Source organism: Argopecten irradians, chromosome 3 (assembly GCF_041381155.1).
Source record: "Argopecten irradians isolate NY chromosome 3, Ai_NY, whole genome shotgun sequence".
Lineage (NCBI taxonomy): Eukaryota > Metazoa > Mollusca > Bivalvia > Pectinida > Pectinidae > Argopecten > Argopecten irradians.
Genome location: NC_091136.1, coordinates 14,736,278 through 14,749,701, shown reverse-complemented (window position 1 = coordinate 14,749,701; position 13,424 = coordinate 14,736,278). Strand labels below are relative to the sequence as shown.

At 33.6% G+C, this 13,424-nt stretch overlaps 2 protein-coding genes across 2 annotated transcripts; one reads left to right on the top strand and one right to left on the bottom strand.

Moving 5' to 3' along the window:
• Positions 1–649: 649 nt before the first annotated feature.
• LOC138319486 (serine-rich adhesin for platelets-like) lies at positions 650–6,032 on the bottom strand. The gene is made up of 2 exons (XM_069262641.1): positions 3,773–6,032; positions 650–2,501 (listed from the first exon to the last, which is right to left on the bottom strand). Exons 1-2 carry the CDS (start codon positions 6,030–6,032, stop codon positions 2,449–2,451), a joined length of 2,313 nt encoding a protein of 770 aa, XP_069118742.1. The 3' UTR covers positions 650–2,448.
• A 2,497-nt stretch (positions 6,033–8,529) lies between these two features.
• LOC138319931 (protein suppressor 2 of zeste-like) lies at positions 8,530–11,394 on the top strand. Its single transcript, XM_069263043.1, has 3 exons — positions 8,530–8,689; positions 9,812–10,669; positions 11,068–11,394. Exons 1-3 carry the CDS (start codon positions 8,635–8,637, stop codon positions 11,094–11,096), a joined length of 942 nt encoding a protein of 313 aa, XP_069119144.1. The 5' UTR covers positions 8,530–8,634; the 3' UTR covers positions 11,097–11,394.
• Positions 11,395–13,424: the final 2,030 nt, after the last annotated feature.

The window sequence follows — 13,424 nt, the reverse complement described above, 5'->3', positions numbered from 1 at the left end:
ATTTCTAATATATTACCTACACCTTTTGTAAATTCTTTGATGATTTATTCGGTCCAATATTTGTAAATCACAATATCGCTATTGAATCGGTATTTTATCATGTTTGCGTTAAATATACTGAACATTCAAATACATTACTTTTCGTACGTTTTGAAAGTAATTGGTAATTATTTTAAGAGGATTTTAAAAAGGATATTTAAGAAATTGTCAAAGATTAAAATTCACTCTCATTGCATTGCGGTATTATTAAACCAACAGACAACACATTTCGTTTTATCTTTATGAACGGTATCTATGAGAACGATCAAAGCATTACGAGATCATGCTTTTGCAATAAAATCGTAACATTTGCATTTATCATTACAGTTTATACATGTACCTGCAATTTACCTGTGTGAAAGAATATAAGTAGATACGCCAGCGGGGACGTATGTCGTTAAATGGATTACTTGACCGCTGTTAAGGTCAATACTGACGAGGCGATGAAACGTCATACATTGAGACTCGTGAGCCAAATGGTCAGACTGAGTAATGTGTATTATCAACACAACGTTTAAGTAATGTGGAATAGAAACACAGAATGCATATAATAGTTCACTATTTAATTTCACAATTTGTATGACTATCTGAAACAGTTTCAAACCGGCCCCAGATATCGATATCATCATCCGTATATTTAGTTAATTTGATGATAGCTATGTAAATTAATCAAAACTATTCAATTGATATTAAACACTATATCGAGACCTCCTATGTCTATGACATGAATAACTTGGTTAAGTAGTTGTAGAAATCTGATTATTGTTAACGTGCTTTCATCTTAAACCGACCATCATGGAAGTTACGAGTGTTGCCGAACGGAGGTCTTTAAAGTCAAGATCCGTCATAATTCAAATAGACTAAGCTAATCACATGATGTACTCTACGACACCGTAAAGCAGATTAAATTATATTGGTTTGTAATATTAAACCTGTAGTTAACTGCTTATATGATGGAATAGAAATACAATAGAGACCATACTAAGGCAAATACATTGTCATAACTACGACATTAGGTGGTATAAGTTCATATTACAATAGAAATAAATCATACTAAATCTTTCTGATTGGCAGATACTTATCATGACTTCACATAAGATATGTCGACGTTGTGTATTGATTTAGAAAAAATAATCCATTGGAAAGTCAATGGAATCGTAAGTTTGAACGTGTTTCATGTTATCAAGGAGTCTGAAAAATTAATTATAACCATTAAATATTCTAACTTCATCGGGGTATGAAATAAATTTTAGTTGCAAACTTTTGTGAGAATCCGTTACGCGGATTCACACAGTTTGCAAACAAAATATCTTTCATATCCCGATGAAGTTGAAAAATAGTGACATCAATGCCTAATTAATCTCTGCAAGCAATTCGGTACACAAAGAAACAAATGGACGGAACACAACGACGAGGTTAAGAAGATGTTTGAATATATTATGCAATTAATGTCCTAAGTAATCCATAGGGATGTATATGTATTTGTTAAACATACATACATCATATTATTGCAAGCATAACCGGGTCGGCCAATGTTGGTATAACCATCATTACATACAAGTTACAAAAAGAACAATTCCTTGAGTTCTTATATTTTTAATGAGATGTAATATCTGTGAATATAAAGCAAATTTCTAATGAATAATCATCGCTTATAAAAAAAGTATCATTACGTTTTTGTAAACGGGAAACAAAACATTATTGATGCTTTAGATTATCCACCAACTTTTGTAAATTGCCATTCATAGTTCGACTTCAATATTTTCTATTCTTGACCTAATAGTCGATTTCACAATAAACTACCATACGTTGGTTTCGATATATTAAAACGATGTTGGTAAAATATTAGTCCTACCTTCAAGTCATTATGGCATACACTGACGTGACGTCACAATCACCGGATAGTAGGACTAATCGACAACAAAATGTAATTGACTCACGATATTTTGTATCTAGAATGCCTATAATTCTTGAGGAAAGGTGATAATTAATGACTAACGTCCCTGCTCGTGCCTTTGATTACCATGGTTATCTCAATATGCAAATAATATAACAATGCTTATTATCAGCATCAACATACCAACTATTAACACTCATCCAAAACAACGTTAACGAAATAACAAGTCATTGAAGCATGCCATTCTTGTAAGACTTGAAATGTTACGTAATATACCACCAAATACACTTTAAATCCATTTGTGAATCTGATCATTTTGATAGAAATAGTAGGTTCTTTGGGCAAGATAAAATCAGTCAAGCTATAAATGATGTGATAAAATCACATCACAAAGCAATGACTTAGTAAACATCATTTCACATTCCATAAAGGTCTTATATAGTGTTGCCTGTTTCTCTGTTTATCAATGCTGGAAATTAAAATACATATACAGTCATACACAGTGACTACCATTACCCCACTATCCGCAAACGGCGACGTCTTCTTTCTCGCTCAGTAATCTTCTCTGAAAAGAAATAGAATCCGATGAAAATTCGCATTGTGTTTTTATAGGATTTACGACAACATCCATACTACGGGGATTACTACTATACCGACTTTTTTGTACACCTATGGTATAAATGTCAAACTAAGTTAACTCCTGTATGTCGACAATGATATCTGATGTTAATAACATTTTCACCGCTGTAATTTTGAGAAAAAATAATTCCATTCAAGATATTACCTCGACAAAGCCATCACTTCGTAATACAAATATCAAAGGAAAATTCAATTGAAATCAAATACAAAACGGATTTTACAAGCTCTTTTATAAATTTGCATTATAAGCATTAATATCAAAAAAGTCTGGATACGATTATTTGTTTTGTTACTCGAAATGCCCTTCCGCAGATACTGTGAAGTATGTAATGAAATGCTTTATTTGTAGTTTGGAAATTGAAAATATGAATTTTATTGACTTAACATCGAGAAAAAAGTTCCATAACTTAATGGATAACTTTATGTAACCTGGATTTAAGCGCATGGTTGATCTTAAATGTAAATGAAGTACTATTTCTCATACATACATATGTAATACTGGTTGGGCTAGGGCAACACAATCATGTCGCATGAGGCTGTATTGAATGTATTTTCATGCAAAAAAAGCCTCGTGACGTCACAGCAAGGTAAAATTTTAACTATTTTCTTTTTCAGAAACAAGGCAGATGTACTACAAGATACTAACAACTCGATTTGCGTTGAAACTATCATGTTCGGAAAAATGACTTGCAGTCGCGGTTTTTTCGAATTTATTTCAAAATGGCGGAAAACCATAGCTGTGAAATTGCAAAGAAACGTCGGGATATGAGAAGAAAATACACTTTCGACCGTGGATATGAATAATAGGGATATTCTACTCTCAGGACCACAAAATGTTGTTGAACCCTCGACAAGCCTTCGTTTTACAACATTTTGTGACCATCGGGTAGAATATCATTACCCTTCATATCCTCATATGAAAGAGTGTTTTGATATTCCACAGCCGTTCCTGAGGTCGAACATATGTGGGGTGGATAAAAGGCAAATGGCTTAACAGATATATGCCATTAGATTTTAAACCGATCAAAATAAATATGAAATTAAAGTAAGGTAACTGACAATATCTTAAATAAACAGTACTCTACATTAATAAACTACAACAGCTTATAATTTTTCAAGCTTCATATCTATATGAATCTAATAGAATCTGCGTCATTTTAATTTTGTTATTAAAATAGTGCAGAGATGATTACTTACCTAACACTTCTGCATGCCGATCGCTTGTGGCACAACATCTACCTAAATAGCATTCCATTTGGTAACTGCATTCCTCTTTATTTTTACATCCTTGCCTTAACCTTCGAGGTGTCTCAGAGCACAATGCGCGTTTTCTGAAGAAACTCAAATTCCTCGGATGCACCAATATAAGACGAGGCCTTGGCCGTGATGTAATAAGCAGCCGAGATAACATAGGACGGGGAATGAGTGAACCTGTCTGTCGAAGAATAACCGCACCTTCCTGGCGAGGTAAAAATGAACCTTCTGGCCGAGAAAAAACAGAACTGCCCTGTTGTGGTACAGTTGGCACTCTCTGACGAGGATTAGTCTGACTTTCCCGGCGGGGGATAAATGAGCCTTCAGTACTGAAAACAGTCCTACCTGGTCCTCTTGTTTGAAAAATGATATTGCCAGATCCCAATATTTCTGGAAGCATCTGAGCCAAAAATGACGCAATGGCAATCGGACCTCGCCTAAACAATTTCGACACATCGTTGGGTGTTGTAGGTACTAAAGTAGGAGTTTTAATGCTTTCCTCGGCAACCGGAATTGAAGACCCATCGTGCGGTGCCATGGAGACAGATTTTAGAGGCGTTACGGCAATTTGGCCTTCTGTAATTACAGTTTTACTGTTAGGCTCTGCTACATCTCCTGTCCTATTGTTTATGACACTAGGATCATTTTTCAATGTAGCTCCAGTTAAGTGTGATGAAGATTCTAAAGTAGGTGGATCCACGTTGTCTTCGACTGCTGGTATTCTCGAGAGAATTTGTGTGGTGTCGGCAATGGGGTCTAGAGACGTTACAGTCATTTGGCCTTCCCTGTGTCCTGCTTCGCTATTAGACAAAGTTGATTCCATTAGGTTATCATTTACGGGTCTGTGTTCATTATTCAATGTACTTCCAGTGATATCATGCTGGCTTTCTCCTACATCTACAGGAACAAAGCCGATAAAGTCTCGATTGTTTGCTATCCCACCGTTTGACATTGCTTGTTCATCAGATATTAAACCTAATGTTGGCTGTTCGTTTCTCCGTGTAGATTTATCTGTATGTATGTTCCTTGGATTCGTATCGCTGTCTGTCTCTATGATATTATGCCCCGCTTTATTTATTTCTGATGGTTTGAAATTTACCTGTAGGTTATCTTTGATCACTGTGTTTGCATGAAATGGAAATTGTGACTTCATTTCGGTGTCTGGAGACTTTTGAAATGCTGCATTATTAAACCCTGTTCCAGAAGCTGATGATATATGCTGTATAATGAATGGCTCACTGTCAATGTGAGTTGTCTCCATGGAAAGCCCTGACGTCGACGCAACACTTTGATCCTTCGATTTCCGTTTCGCGATCACTGTGTCAACTTCTGAATTCATTTCTGAAGGTAAAGTCGCCGTATGTTCTATGGCGGGTTGATTCATCGAAAGGTCTGCTTGTTGATATTCGAAACCTAGATTTGAATTAATTGTCGAATCCTTTGAGATAGCTGTTGTTGTTATTTCATTTGTCTGAAATGGGTAGTTGTCTTGTGTTTTCAAAGGAGTTATTTCTGACACTTCCGATAAGCTCTTTTTATCTGAATTGCTTGCAGGAATAAATTCAGACTTTTCATTTTCAATCTGTTGTGTTAATACCGCAGGTTCAATCGTTCCTTGGTCTACTCTGAATGCGTCCTGGATATTGAGCTCTCGATCTGAAGATAACTTCATGCCTCCATTGGGATTCTCAGCTGGCACACTTTTTGCCGATGTTCCATCAAGCGTGGAATCAGTGATATCATTACTTGCTTTCTTATTTTTCTTTTTAGATTTATTTGTCTTATTTCGTGATCTTCTTCTCGATTTCTTTTTTGATCTTCGTCTGGATCTCTTAGATGATTTTCGAGAGGAGCTTCTAGCTTTAGTGTTTCCATTTGTCATTGGTATAGTGTTTAATTGCGTACCTTGTATATTGTTTACTTGTTTGCCATCAGCAGTACCACTTAATCCAAATTCCTCCGCCATTCCTGTGGATGTCTTAGAACTTCCTTTCGATGATCGCTGTGATGGTTTACCTTTTCTTGATTTTGAGGTGGACTTGTCCTCAGCCATGGCAGCTCCGTTGTCTTGTGAGGTAAAGGACCCCTTGGAAGGAGTTAAATCGTTAGAATGTGTTTTAGACGATTCATCTTGAACGTTCAGTAGTCTTCTTCGCACATGTAAGTTGTCAGAGAGAAAGCTATTTCGCTCATTATCAGCCATTGAAGATGGAGTTGGAATCGCTATTTAAAACATAAAAATGAAGTCGAAAATAACAACCAATCATTATAGATGACGCTTTACTGTGTCACGAAGTGTTTTTTCTATAAAGCAAGTTTGCAACTTGAATATGAAATTTGAGATCCACTGCAAGATAGGAAAATTATTAAGATAACAATGGGATTAAGCGATTACATAAAATTATGAGTACACCCATTTGGTGTTTAAATCAATATTTAGTTTTGCTTTGTCTTTTTTTCAAAAAGAAGATTTCTTTCATTATATCATAGGAAATAAATTTATCATCAATTTTTGTTGATTAAATTTTTTTTTTTAATTTTGTGACTTTTTCACTTAAAATATAATATGAAATAAAAGCTTATAAAATGTTATATATGTACGCCATTAAAAGAACAATGCAACAATTTGTTTAATTTGTTTGCTTAATTCCGTTTCAGAACCTTCAATGTATTGGCACATTATGTGATTGGAGTATTGCATCATTAGTTCGAACAGCCATACCATTAGCGTTATTAACATATTAATAACTACAGTCCTTCTACCTATGTAACAATGTCCTTCTACTAGAAAAGTCTTCTTTTTCATTTATTCAAAAACACAAAAAACAATATTTAAGAATTTAACAATTAATTAATAGTAAACAATATTTCTTCACCAATCATACTGACCAGAAAATGTCCATTTGGCAAACATTCACAAAGCTTACCTGATATACATACTGTGAAGAACAAAAACCATTCTGGCTTCACCTCCATTCGGAAATAAAATAAGTTGATTAATATGTTTCAGGTAGTATAATGGTAGCAATATAAAGCTATAGGTTTTTGTTTTTTGATGAAAGTCGTAAGTTGTCCTCTCAACAATAAAATGTAAATGTGATTAGTTCAGAAACTAGCCCGGCGTTTTCTTTGCGTTTTTGTTCGGTTCAGCGCTCAGTCAAACATTGACAGCGATGATAGAAAGCATCCCGCTCAAACGGGAAACTACATGTTATTGACATGACTTTTGTTTATCTTGATCTGACCACGAAATGTAAAAAAAATAAGAAAGCAGGGAGACCAAATACCACCTGTATGGTTAGCTTACTCTATAATGAGATCGTTATTTCCCTTGTAAGGGATTTTTTCTTGCTTAAAGAATATTGTGTGCGTGATATATATATATGTAAATTTCTCGAGCACGTGGTCATATTACAGGTGTAAGCGAATGTTATTAATCTCAAATTTATTTCATGGCATATCAAGCTGCTTTCCGTTCATTTAACTCGTTAACCAATATGCTATCGCCTCTTCCCTATCTGTACACACAATCACTATTAATATCATGTTCCATGTCAGTCATGTTCCGCAAAATAATTTATATAGCACTTTGATAAGATATTATATGCATCTAGTTGACCAATTAAATACCAGTACATGTCTGTCACTTTGACATGTGTGCAAGGTACGAAGGTTATGAATTTTGTTCTTGCCAATTAATTACATATTTTCATCACTGGATGAATAAATACGTGAATGGATGGATAAAATAATAAATGAAATAAGAATGTATAAATGAATTGTTTAATTTATAACTTATTTATTTAATTTGTGATTATTAAACAATATAGATTAATCAGAAATGCATTTAAACGATACGGCATTAAATTACTGCCTGAAAGACAATCTTTTGATACTGGACTCTTTAAAGATTAGTTTCCCAACCTTAAAACTAAATAGCATTACATATACGAGGTGAAGGTTTGCCTAGATGACATTCATAATAAGACATTGGGATTTTTTATTGATACGTGAAGAAAGAGATAAATACATTCGCATTGTTGTATCATTTCATAATAGCGCGAAAATGCTTCATGAACTCGTACAAGTCTCTATGTATCACGTTTCACCACAGCGAATAGGCTGGAACTTAATTGTCAAATACATATGTAGACTGTATAATGAACGTATAATAAATGTTGGTTAGTGTAATGTTTTATATATTTAATTCAGAATAGTAATTATAATGCTAAATATAAATCTGCCAAGAATTGAATACAGCACAAATAGATACACCGCTAAAGGTAAATTGTGAAACCACGACTTATGTACTTTAAAGATTATTGGGTTTTGATTTGACGCAACCCATTTATTGATTGCAATACTTGTTTATTGTCAACACATATCATCCCTGGCCTTTTTCCTGTTTCATAACACACATATGCATGCTGGTGTTTCCCAGTCCCATGTCACATGACAAGCAATCAATTAAATATGTTTAATTTTGACTTATGACGTAATTGACCATACACGGTTAGTCTAGCATAGACGTTAAACACAACCTTTAAGTTAATTGCAATTAGCAAGTTAATATATGATATATCATTTACATATTTATAAGATCATATTAAACGACCATTGACAGCTGGTAGCGACATCTCAATTGTAAATGAGATTGTGTTTTAGGATTTCACACACTATAAAAGGCTTTACTCACGGTAACCATAACTAGTCTACCTTTCGTGGTCGCTGGCTCTAAGGGAAGAGAGTTAAAACTTGCGTCATATTACTGTTGCCAAGTAGTTGGAAGAACAGAGAGAACTAAAATGGCTACCTCGTCGTTGCTTCTGTGTTTATCTCTCCTAGCTGTTTGGACAATAGGTAAGTAACTGAATAACGAAGTATAATTATGCTTTTTCGTCAAATGAATTACATATGAACAAATATTACGTACCAAAATGGTCACAAATTTGTTCATTTTTAAACTGTATAGCGAAGTATTATTTACTTTTTCGTCAATTTGAATACATTTTGTCGCAAAATAAATTAAAAAATAATGTTTTGCACCAGAAGTGTCACAAATCAGATCAATTTTCAACTGTATAGCGAAGTACATTTATACTATTTCGTCAATATCGCAAAATAGATTCAAAAAGAATTTTTGTACTAAAAGTGTCACAAATAAAATCAGTTTTCAACTGTTAGCGAAGTATAATTATACTATTTCGTCAATTGAATTAAATTCCATCGCAATATAAATTCAAAAAGAATATTTTGTACCAAATTTGTCACAAATCAGTTGGGTTTTAAACTGTCAAGAACACCTTCTCCATGGAACACGATAATTTCCTCGGAATCAATCGTGTACTATCATGAGCTAAAATTTTGTCAAACTAATTCAATTATTTTATGCTATCAAAATGCTCTTAATAAATCACAATTATTATTCGAGGACTTAAATAAGCTGATTTTTGACATATTAGTACAGTCTTGAATTCATGCATTTACAGAGTGATTTATCTGATAAGTCTTAGCGAAGTACTTTAATGAATGGACACAATTATGTGAGGTCGAAAGGCGATAAACTTGGAATACCCTGAAATAAGTGCACGTGCTTTAGCACCACAGACAAATACACACTTCAGTAATCTTAATGGTCGAGAGATAATTGCAAATAATCGAATAATCAGCAGTTTCTAGTATTGCGAACATGTATATTTAGAATAAACATCAATACGACTGAAAAAAACAACAAATATCCCTAAGTACTTCCTTTGCTTAAATAATGATATGTTTGTATACTAAATACTTAGTGTTGCTCTTTATCATTGAGATCATCATTGCATTTGTTCTACATCAGTGAAAACAGCAGACATGTAAATCTTTTTTTTCTATTTATTAGACTTACATTTGTAAATAATATATAGTTCAAAACAGTTAAGACTGTTAGCATTTCAGTTTTAAGTTGTCATATCCTAATTAATAAAATCATGTTAATTACAGGTGCTTTGGCTTTAACCCCGATGGAGCAGAGGATGAATGCAGATATTATGGCTGATATGTTGGACCTCAAAAGGAAGATTATGAAACATCAAATGCTTATGGCGTCATTAAGAGGCGGCAGTGGCGGCAATTCGATGCTCCCAGCTGCCCAGATAGGCCTGAGAGACTTCCTCCCGTCCTTGCAGGGGATGATGTCGCCTGGAATGTTCCCAGCACTCTCGCCTGAAGCAGGTGCTTCGTCAGGGGCAGGTGCGGTACCAACTGGAACCAATACTCAAGAAGTGTCACCATCGTTTCAAAATCTTGGAATCACAAATTCAGGGAAAACATCAAAACAAAACAAAAATGATTCCTCCAAAAAGAACACTAATTCGGTACAAGGTATGGATACAAGTAGCGGTACCGTTTCATCACCAACACCTGACGCCATCAATACAATGATTTCATCATCAAATAATAAATTCTCCATGGCCGATTTAATGAAGGATGGACCTCTGTCGATGGGTACAATGTCAGGGGGAAACAATCTAAAGGTTGTGCCTGAAAATACCGACATATTGAAAAAGGATATCTCAGGGCCCTCTAAAGGAAAGTCAGTTAAGGGACAAACACCAGTCAATCAAATCCAATCTGGACCAGCTAAGGCAGCACTACCCTTCCCTAACCCTGGCCAGGCTGGCATGTCCACACCACAACAAATGGCAGCTTTCCAACAGTTTATGTTACAAGAAGACATTTGCTCCGAAACACCTTCGAAAGCAAGACTACCATGTGTTAACAGTATGACATGCGCCCACAAAACACAATGCTTCAATGGACGTTGTTGTGCTATTAGCCATGCCCATGCTGAAATTCTTGGTGAGTGATTAAGTCTTTATTTTTGAAAATCATAATGCATTTAACTGCGAACAACATCAAAATGAATATCTCTGAAAAAAAGTTTCTATGGTTTTGTTCGACAGACATAAAAAATTATAAAATTATTTAAACAAAGATTTATTTGTTAGAAATTAAATGCGTGCTTTTAATACATTTGAATCGCTTCCCAATAGAATTACAATTAACTTTCTTGAAAACAAGAAAAAATATCTAATTATTTTTAACAGTAAACGTCTGTATTTTGTTTCATTTATTATTTCTTGAAACAATTCATAATGGATTTTAATATTGAATAAATGGGAATATGTATCAGTGTCAATGCATTTATTCGTAGATTGAAATATTGAGCTAATTATTCCTCTTGTTTTCTATTGCAGACAATATGTTTGACCGGCCTGGATTCTGATTATTATTCCACGACAACTTAATTTACATATGTGCCACATTGACAATTTGTCTTCACCATTTCTATGTACATTCATTATTCAAGATGTATATATTACATGACATATATACAATCTACTCATACTTAATCTTCGCTAATTTATATGCTTGTCAGATTAATCTGAATTACATATTATTTTGTATAAATGAAACTGAACTACGCTTTATCTCCATTGTACCTGTCCGTGTGATTTTTGAATTATCATATGTAGATGATGCATGTATTTTTTTTTAAATAAATCTGTTGTTTGAAAAAAAGATCATGTTTTCTCGATATCATATGATCCTGACGGATGACACGCTTTTTTGTGGTTTTTGTTTCGTCATACAGTAAAATCAACCATGTGGCATGATGTGAACAAAACAAAATGTAAGGCGAATACGATGTTAAATCTGACGGAATCTTGCAATAAGCATGATAATCATGTAAAAGAAATACAGATAATTCAATTGGCAGAATATTATTTTAGTGCGGTATTGCTCTTGCGAAAAGTGCTTAAATAAGAATTCCGTTAAAACATGACCATTTACAGTAGTCTTTTTAAGAACATTGTATAAAGGATCATGTGTCACTTTTGACGACACAAAACAAATGGTCTCGAAGTTGGAAGATGGCCGGCAAAAATGATATATCTGATTTCCCCCGATTAGATGTATAGTTTTGCTACTCCTGACTCGATAGCCGTACTAAAGTAACCTCAAAGACAAACCCTAAGAAAAGTTTTAGAAGGTAGTGCCAACCGAAATCAGGATGAGCTAGAAAGAAAGAGGACCTAGAATCGTTACATAAATAAATATCAATATAATGTTATGCATTATGTTATTACGATATGTAGGGAGGACAAAGGAACACACATCTGTACAAGAAATGGCAGCTCATGTCTGGAAACATGTTGCAACTGTAGATTTTCAAAGGACATTAAAAACGTTTAAAACGCTGAGGGGACCGTATTTATTATAAAATCCATTATAAGTGATGGATACAATATGATATATGCTATTGCTATGATATTGATACATCTGTTTATCAGTTAAAGGAAGGTCATGAAAGGTCAATTTATAGGCAATTTTATCACGCCTCGATGACAAATGTTAAATTGTTAAACCATTAGCTTAGCATTTTAGGAAACATAATCTTAAATAACACTAAAATATATCCAATTATTCATTGAGATGTAAATACCGAAAAAGTTCTAAAAAAAATTAGCTTGTGAGGTAATACAGGGAAATCGAGATAATTTTACACGTTATTACTTCTATCGAAAGATATATAGTTACAAGAGCTCAAGTATAATGACTAAATAGCCAGAACAAGAATATTACCTATTATATAACACCTGGATTAAGTTTCTATAAAGTGCATTCCAATCAACCATGTCGAAAAAATGAAAACAATAATGCTAGCAATGTACCTACCGGGTATAAGTCATGGCGAAAATTAATAAACCGAGAATATAAACGCCAAACAGAAAACATGCCACCTTTTGACGCAGTATTTGTATGTATTAAGATGTATTTATCATCGTATATAAACTTGTCTGTATCAGACATAAACCTATTAACGAAATGAATTAAAGTGTTCAAACTTACATTTATTAAAATATATAATCAATGATAAATACCACTTTAAATGGTACGCTGGTTTAGAACAAAATATTAGAAATATTTAAAGTGTGCTTATCACCTGACAGGTAACCTTTTGAAGATAATATTTGCTTTTGAAATTGATTGATGTAAAATAAACACGTAAGCAATACATTGGACGGTTTTCAGTTATTAAAAATTCAAAGATATGGAACTGGATAGACACCTTATATGGTACGCAACAAATTTATTTTTATTTTGTAACACACCAAACGTGATTGATTCGGGCATTCCAATGAGTATCACTTCTGCAAAATGATTTTAAAACACTAATAATGGAATAGTTTTATTTCAACGTTGGTATTTCAAAGTACAACGTTTTAAAGTAATTACATGGTTGATATATTATGTTTCAATTGCGATGATTATATGGTTAACTAATATCCACTGTAACAGGCTTGAATGCTGTTTTATGATAAAGGTACTTGATTTTTCTTTATTAGCGATACTTAATAGCAACAGTCCGCTGTAGGTAAATTATTTATTTTTATCATGTATCTCATAAACGAATTCAACAAGCACATTCTCAAGAGGGGACATTGAATTTGGTTTTTTTAATAGGTAAAATTATGGAAACCAATTACATGCAAACGTTAACATTCACTTAAGATATCTTATACTTTTGATATATAAAAGGTTAATTAAA

Excerpts from the sequence above, each read along its gene's own strand:
- LOC138319486 (XM_069262641.1), bottom strand. The coding sequence starts at position 6,032 with ATGGCTGATAATGAGCGAAATAGCTTTCTCTCTGACAACTTACATGTG. Across the intron at positions 2,502-3,772 it reads TCGGCATGCAGAAGTGTTAG|AGAAGATTACTGAGCGAGAA; the intron begins GTAAGTAATCAT and ends ATTTCTTTTCAG.
- LOC138319931 (XM_069263043.1), top strand. The coding sequence starts at position 8,635 with ATGGCTACCTCGTCGTTGCTTCTGTGTTTATCTCTCCTAGCTGTTTGG. Across the intron at positions 8,690-9,811 it reads CCTAGCTGTTTGGACAATAG|GTGCTTTGGCTTTAACCCCG; the intron begins GTAAGTAACTGA and ends TGTTAATTACAG. Across the intron at positions 10,670-11,067 it reads TGCCCATGCTGAAATTCTTG|ACAATATGTTTGACCGGCCT; the intron begins GTGAGTGATTAA and ends TTTCTATTGCAG.